At 36.1% G+C, this 8,469-nt stretch overlaps 1 protein-coding gene across 2 annotated transcripts in view; it reads right to left on the bottom strand.

Annotated features, from left to right (window-relative positions):
• The window catches only part of PTPN3 (protein tyrosine phosphatase, non-receptor type 3), a 71,497-nt gene that overhangs the window by 30,654 nt on the left and 32,374 nt on the right, over positions 1-8,469 (bottom strand). For both annotated transcript variants that reach the window (XM_009707505.1, XM_009707506.1), the window contains one exon: positions 639-837. In XM_009707505.1, the coding sequence (XP_009705807.1) occupies positions 639-837 (199 nt within the window). The remainder of the gene's footprint in view (positions 1-638; positions 838-8,469) is intronic.

Genomic DNA, 8,469 nt, shown 5'->3' with positions numbered 1-8,469 from the left:
ATCTGAATCAATTCTAAACTAAGGACTATGAAGCGACTACTTTTCCCCCAATTTTTCTCCTGTAAATGGGTGCATTGGTATCTTCTGCCAGAGATCCGCAGGCCAGAAGTATTAAAAGTTGGCAGCAGCTACTGGACACGCAGGTTAGTCAGCACCCCTCTGGAACAGGCTGCAGAAAGGGGAGGAATGATCCACTACCATAATGCTAGCAGGGAGCAGCTGCTCTCTAGTCAGCACAGAATTCAAATGATAATGTTTAGCCATCCTGAAGAAGAGATGACTGGGATAAAACAGAGTTGTGCCTGCTCTCAAGACATGTAGCAACTTGAGTTACCTGTCTTTCCCCTTGGAGGAAATAAGATTTAATCACATAAGGATTCCCATTCCACTAGGAATTTCCCCTGCAGATGCTTCTGGAAACTTGGACACTATGGAAATCAATGCAGTTGGCAGGCTTGCCTATCATACTGTGAACACAACCTTGGATAAATTTGAGCAGTAAGACAAGATTTATTCTTATTGCTGCATAAAATATGCTCATCCTGAAATATAAACACAATTTTTGTGCATTCTTAATCTACAGTTCAAAGCTACATTCAGTACTAGTTTTGACTGTAAAAGCATGCAATTGAACATACCTTATCACAGTAGTACTGACTGGAATCTTCCGTTGAGCTACTTTTTGTAACATTGTCGTATGTTTCCAAGAACTGCTTATCCACCCCTTCCAATGGGTAAGAGCCAGAAATATTACCAATTCCATTGGGAGACTGAGCCAAGGCTTTAGGTGAGATATGGGTCAGGGAGCTCCGCGTTGGACTGTTTCCCAATACATTCCTTCATTTAAAAAGGACAAATAAATATTACAAAGGTATCATTATACAGATTTTTAAATTAAATAGTAAAACATACAAATGTACTGCCCAGTTAAAAGAACAAGCCAACTTTATACTTGGATTTATCACCACTTCTTGAGGTGCAGGTTAATAGGGTTGGAGTATGATCCAAGCCTATCATTTGATCAGTGGACATCCAGAAGAATGGATAAAACCAGTGTAGCAAAACCATTTTTAACAAAATATTTGGATGTCAGCAGTGAAAGGCACTGTTGCAGTGGTACACGAAATCACAGTAACATGAAGAGAGCTGAACACCAGGGGAAAGGCATTTCAGCTGCCAATCCTACCCATGAAAACCTTTTGCTGCAATTCCACTCTCATTATTGCAAACCACTTTTTTTTCTTTCTTCCCTCTTACAAGCGCCATCTCAATCTTATCCCTCTGGGAGAAGGTGGTTTGCAGAAAAGCCATGGTAAATTATCAGAGAAATAGGAAATGAAGTGACAATGAAAGGTTTAATTACAGTTAATATATTTTTTCATTGAGGTAGTTATAACCATGTAGAAAGACCCAGAACTAAATTGGGGTGCATACCTGCCCTAGAGATTGAAGAACCTTAAAATTCAAGGATAACAAAAGTCAGCAATTAAAATACCTCAAATCTTAGAACTGGCCAAGTTGCCTGGTGGTACTCCAGGACCTTTTAAACATTCATTTATCTACATGCCCTCTTATGAAAAGGATGAAATGCAGACCTCTAATACAACTAAAACCCTTCTTTCTTTGGTATCTGCAAGTTTGATCCATACAAGCTGCCTGCTTCATCTTTATAAAAGCTACATAATACTTTGTGAAAATCTCTGTCCCGGGGAAAGCTCAGGTATAGTAATAGGAAACTGTGCTTGAGTTAACACACAGAGCTGTGTATCACAAAATCTGAGTCCTAGCTACTTGTGCTACCCCACTGCAGCAGACCTTCCACTTAGATGATGGATCATCATGCTCTGTGGCAGTACATTTTGCAAGAACACTCTGCACTGCTACTGACAATCCAGCACTGCAACGAAGCATACTGGATCCTTGAAAGCACTTGTGCTGTTAGTTGTTTATCCTTAAAAGCAATATGAAATTCTCACAGGGTTAAAGTAGCAGAACTATATGCAAGTAAAGCCTGGCATTAAAATTTGTAAATTCAAACACTGATCTCTGCTCTGATACTAGTCTAACCATATATGTAAGCTTTTTTGAACCATTTCCAGCAGCCGCTGCTAGTTGTCAATGAAGAAGTAATATTACACTATAGAGGAATGTTGCTTAGGCTTTTAACACACAGGACTTGCACTGCAGCAAACTTTAGTAATGCAAATACTTCTTTTTCGGCTTACGGAAATCTGACTGAACAAATGTAAACATTCTGAAAGGTGCCATCAAGCAAATGTATTCTTGTCATAATATTTCTAATGTTCAGTTATACTACATCTATTTGGCAATGGGAATGAAGTATTTTGTGCAACATTTGCAGAATTTTCAGTTATCACAGAAAATATTTTCTCAGTGTTTGGGAGGTATTATTTACTTGACGCTCTCAATAATTTCAAAATACTTTGAAGTAGTGAATTATAATGATACTTAAAGGAATTATACTGTCAAAATTTTATTTTTTATCTGATAGCTTCCAGGACTTTTCATTACTCCTGTAAAGTTAATGTTAAGCAAGGAGGAACACTGTATATGTAAATACATCCCAACCGGCTTTTCAGAACATGGTAATTTAAAAAAAAAAAAAAAAAAATAAAATCACTTACAAGTTGAGATTACAGATCATAATGATTTTTCAGTGTAGAAAAAAATTAACAATACCAGAAAAATATGAGAAATTATTTCAGTCAATGCTTTCTGGCACTATAGAAAGAGTTACCAGATAAAATTATCAGTGGATTTTTGCATCATTAAACTCTTAAAACAGTTTTAACCAACTTTTTTGTTAATAGTGATTAGGGGTATATTAGGACTTAAGACTTTCCACATCCTGATCCAAAAACTTAATTTTTTTCATAAATCTTTATTATAATCTTCATTGGTTTATACATTTATTTGTGTCTTTTAACCATACAAGACCACTACTTTGAAAAATCAGTTCAAGCTATGTATTTTATTATATATTTTAAAGCTACAGATTCTATAGTAGAAAGTTTAAAGAAAACTCACTTTGGTGATTCTTGTTCAGATGACCTGTTAAAACAAACAAAAAAAAAACACAGTAAATGAACATAAGTTAAATCTTCAGGAGAAGAACTAAACTCTAATAACAAAAAAAGCATGCATAAAAGCCAAAAGGTGTGCTCACAGTAAATTAAAGAATAGTCAATCCTATGCTGAAAGTCTGAATCAGATAATTATGGAATTTAAGAAACGCTCAACAGAAATCCCAGGACAGCTCTAACTACTCACTTCCACTTTTGGCACAAGCCCAACACCACTCAACACGGATCTGCAACTGCAATTTAAACTATGTAGGAGTTTACAAAGGCAATTATTTAGCAAGACACTCTACATCATTTAAGAAAATTTAGATGTGGATCACAATGACTACAGACATCAGTTACTGTATTTTGTGAAAAGTCAATCGTGGCAAAAATCTTTATGTATAGGCAACAAGAAATGAGCACAGGTGGCTTCAGAAGCGTGACATTTCTTGCACTTATTCTCATAATGTGAGAGCAGAACAGATGCTAACAGAGAACTTCAAGGTAAAGCATAACTAAAGCAGAAGTGGTTACACAGATGAGGACAATCTAGCACGGACAAGAAATGAAAATTTGGAGTACGCAGCATTTTCCAAGGCATTCAATTAGCTCCATCAGAAATCACCTGAAACAGTGAGCTAAACTATAGTGCAGTGCATAAATTAAAACAATAGCTGTGATTCAAAGATAAATTTGAAAGCAAAAGTTACCAAAAAGGTGCTTGCAAAGCAAAGTAAGTTTAAGGCAGATGGGATAGCTCTACAAATTCAATTAAGCAGTGACAAAACCACCTGGAGCGATGTAAGTCCATGATGGAAAAACACAAATACAAAGTAGTTTGGTTTGAATGGAGAGTTGTTGAATTGTCAAGTTATAGGAGGCAATTCACAGTATACAGTTAAAATGTCAATTATTGTTCTCTAAAACAACCTCAATACTAAGAATTATGTACTATGTTTCATCAAAACTACAGCAAAAACAGCAGCAGTATCAGTCTAGTTATGTTTCCTTATATGTGTTCTATAATAGGAAGAAATTCTTCCCTGATAGAGGTGACGCTTGATTCCCTAAGAATTTGTGGAGGGTTGGGTTGTATGTACTTTTAATTTTTTTTGAAAAGTACTAAAATTCTTCCTTTTTTACTGCAGTCATGCCCCCCCTTCGATTCCATCGATGATAGTATTTTCACTCGCTAAGTGCTAGCAGTGCACAGCAGATTCTTCGGGAACAGGTATGCACTTGCTGCCTGACCAGCCCACACCTAAATGGAACAGACAACCATTGAACTCGTACTGCAATTGCTCAGTGAGAGAAGAATGTCAGTTTAAGGGGTTTTTTGCTGCCTAGTCACTGACTTTCACTGATCTTGTAGAAAACTTCGCACCTTTCAAAACTCGACTCCTACATTAGATTTGACCGTAATGGTCCAAATGTTCTCAAGTGGGAACAGAGGCAGACGGGTGGTGCAATGACATAAGCCTTATTTCCTTAGGAAGTCATGCTAAAAACAAAGAACATTGAATTTATTTTTGTTTAAGCTAATTGATTTCCTTGGGAGGCAAAGAATTAAACTGTACATCTTTTCTCTGTTTTGGCACAGCACAGCTACAGCTCTATTACCAAATTCTGTCTAGAATTCAAGTTTCCATAACTTAGCCCTTTCAAAAGTCTTCACCAAAAATTTATACACATAGAATCGTGATGCAAATCGATGCAATGTCCCTATTTTAATATATTGTCTCCCCTCTTTCCTCCCGATAGACGCAATTTGAGACAGAAAAAAACAACTTGGGCTTCCATTCATATAGTGTGCATAAATATACAGCAAATTTTTCATCATCTCAGTATACACCTGGAGACTTAAATGTGGGATGTAAATTCTTGGTAATATTTGCTGAAGGTTTATCTGTTGAATTATTGCACCTGAATTCAAACATATCTACTCTGAAAGACTTACAAATATTTCTGTAACCTTTTTAAGTGCAAAAGGGTAACCAGAAATTTGACCTAGAAAGCGACCAAATTCAAGGCTTAAAAGAATTCATCAGGGACAATGCAGCTGTGACTTCCTAAAGTCCTTAGCAGCTCAGCATGCTAAAGCTGCAGAATTTTGCCCCACAACTCAGTTAAATATTATTTCTAGCATTTAATTACTCATCAATGTGATAAAGTACCTTAAACATGAATAACTAAATGATCTTTTCTGGCTATACAGTATTCCATATTTTACTAACCTATTTTCCTCATTTCACAAGATACGACAAGGACCATATTTTAAGTCAATGAAAGGCAACACTCACCAGACCAGCCATTCAACTTCTTCATCGAGAAAAAGAGCCCTTCCTTGCAAGGAGATTAAGCTTTCCATTGATGCAGCTAACAAGGAAACACTTTAAAACTGCAGGTAATTTCCCTTCCTTACTCTGCAATATATTTAAAATGATGCCATTTCAATCTTTCACTCACTATGGATGATGATCTTTATAATAAAACTCTTCACCCTGAAAAGTCTAACTCTTCTCCTCTGTCAGGAGGACAGAAAGGAAACGTCTTAAAGAAAGACCCCTCCTCCCCATTTTGGTGTGCCCTACCAGGCAACTCTGCTATTCTGAGAACTGAGGATGATAAACTACAGCGGAGTAAAACCCCCAAGAGAAAAGGGACAACTGAAACAATAGCACTGTAGCAAAACTCCTCCTTTACAAACAACTGAAGGAAACATCTGTAGGTTTTGCCCTTGTACTGTTCTTGAAGTTCTTAAAGCTTCTTTTATTGTAACACCTGCAGGCCCGGGAAGACTGAGTGTGCCAGCACTTCCATTATCACCTCTTTTCTGAAAACTCACCAATACAACCAGGATTATTATTCATAAGCCAAATAAATGAAAGATATTTGCAGCAACAACTTTTTGCTGCCTTTTAGAGAAATTTATATACAGAATATTCAGCATTTCTATGAACAGAAGGATTGTGTAAGAAAGCCATGTAGATTCTTTGTGCTGCATACTTCAACGTACCGTTACAGGAAAAACTTGGTGACTTCATGGTATACACACATCTTTCAGTGATTTTCTATGAATTCCAAACATTCACATTTGTAAGTTGCTGCCATCACGCATAAAAGGACACTTTCGGTTACTCTCCATTGCTTGTATTGATAATATTCCAGCTTACTGACTTTCCATGAAAGTTTCATGTATTCTGATACTCTACAACCGCTTGGCTTGCTGTAAAATTTACCTTATCACAGATTTGCAATTCAGCTTTGAGACTTCCTTTTTGGATGTGAAATGACTGGGTTTTTTTGAACTGGCAAGGAAAATGTAGTACATTTTAATAAGGATATATATTTAAAAAGGAAGGTTTATATGTAAGCAAAATATACGTGTACTATTTTCATGCGTATTTGAGTAGAAGAGCACAGTAAAACTCATAGAATTCTATTAGTAGTAGTCTTAAAACCCTAATTTGAAATTAATGTTCTTAAATCCATTGCTTAGTATCAGAAGGACATCTTCTTTGAGAAAGACTGAAGTACAACAGACTCTTGCGAAATGCAGCAGAATTTGTAAGAACAAGGAACTGGTCACATTGGTATATCATTAAAAACTAAGGATAAGTAACTTAGTTTAATTTTTTTTTTTTTTTAAATAATTTGCAATTTTCTACCAAGAAAATAATTACTAGGACTTGGCTGGATACATCTGAAGGGTACTTTCGTCAACAGTAACCCTTGGAAAATTTTGTTCACAAAAGGAATTATATTTTAGTTAAAATAATGATGTGTTCCCATAGTACATTCACCAAAGCTCACTATGCAGCTACAGTTTATTGTCTATCAAAATGGTAAGCTAAAAGAATTGAACAAATACATCATACGTTCAGGAAATCTATTTTCAGTGCAATACCTTCACCAGATGATGCATCACACTTACACCAGGAGTGTATATGCACTTCCAGAAATTCATAGCACAGTGCAAGTGAATTTCCTTTTTGCATACTAGTTCATAATTTCATTTCCTTCCCTTCCAACTCTGGGTATATACACATTATGCCACCTATATCATCAGCAAAAGATAGTTTTAGAATATAAGTTGGAGGTTAATAACCTTGCAAGCATATTTAAGAGAAAAGCTTATGTAGGAATACATTGCATTTATAACAAGTAGAATTCCAGACTCAAAGTAATTTAGGTTGGAAGGGATCTTGAGACATCACCTAAACTCTAGTTCAAAGAATAGCCAACATCAAAGTTAGATGAGAGTGTTTAGATCCTTATCACGTTGTGTTCTGAGGTTCCTGAAGGATGGAAACACCTTCACCTTTCTGTCAATGTATACAAGGGCTTAACTAATCTCAGTGTGATTTTTTTTTTTCTGCAGTGCCTTTTGAGCATTTCCCTTACTGTACTTGTGTCCACTGACTCACATGTTTTTGCTGTGCACCTCCAAGAAGAGTCAGGTCCATATTCTTGATAATCGTCTTTTGGCAGAGTAAGGCAATGACCCCTCCTCAAACCCCATCAGCCTTCTGGTTCTCCTCATACATCATATGCTCACATCTATGAATAACTAGCCAGATTTATCTCACATATCAATGTATGACTCTAAATATAAGATCTATAATGCCTCATCCATCAGTAAGTTTTTCTTACTGACTGATACTATACCTTATTACTCAGAAACGTGTTTTACAGTAATATTCTTTCTGGTTAAACAGAAAATTTCACAGCTAATCTTTTCTGTTAGGCCACTGAGTCTACTCTAAAAAACTACCAAAACACTTGTTCGTACGCCGTCTGCTGTTCCAAACCAAACAGTCATCTTTGGTTTATTTAATTACTGAGTGAATAAGAGAAACTGAATATAGTTCAAGTAGCAAAACCCTCCACACAGCTTTATCAGGTTACTTTTCCAAGCCAATAATCCAGTTATTTTTTCCCTTAAGATAACACCTTATAGACATAGTTAAATTTATAGATTCTTACTAACAAGTATCCTTCCCACTCAGAAAAGTATGTTCAAAAACATGAAAGAGGCATTAAAATGGCAAGCAACAGCTATATTAACACTCCAAACTATTCCATCGATAGTATTAAAAAAAATTTGAAAAAGCACAAGCCACTAAACCTGAATTGACAAGGTCAAAAATAAGCTCTGCTTCTCATGTAAAGGAGAAATTGGTCCCTCACAGGTAACACAAACATTATCCAGAACTGCAAGGATACCTGTTTGTTTCAGTAACCCTTTGCATCTAACACCTTCTTGTCTGAAAGAAACACCAGCTTATTTCAATGAGACACCATTCAGTTAATGGGCAAGTGTGGATGTTGGCAACAATGCATGATCTTCCTACAAAGCTGGATTAAAACCTGAAATCCATGA

Source organism: Cariama cristata, unplaced genomic scaffold (assembly GCF_000690535.1).
Source record: "Cariama cristata isolate BGI_N322 unplaced genomic scaffold, ASM69053v1 scaffold10609, whole genome shotgun sequence".
NCBI classification, from domain to species: Eukaryota; Metazoa; Chordata; class Aves; order Cariamiformes; family Cariamidae; genus Cariama; species Cariama cristata.
The sequence above is the reverse complement of the archived record's forward strand: the minus strand, read 5'-3'. Positions and strand labels throughout refer to the sequence as shown.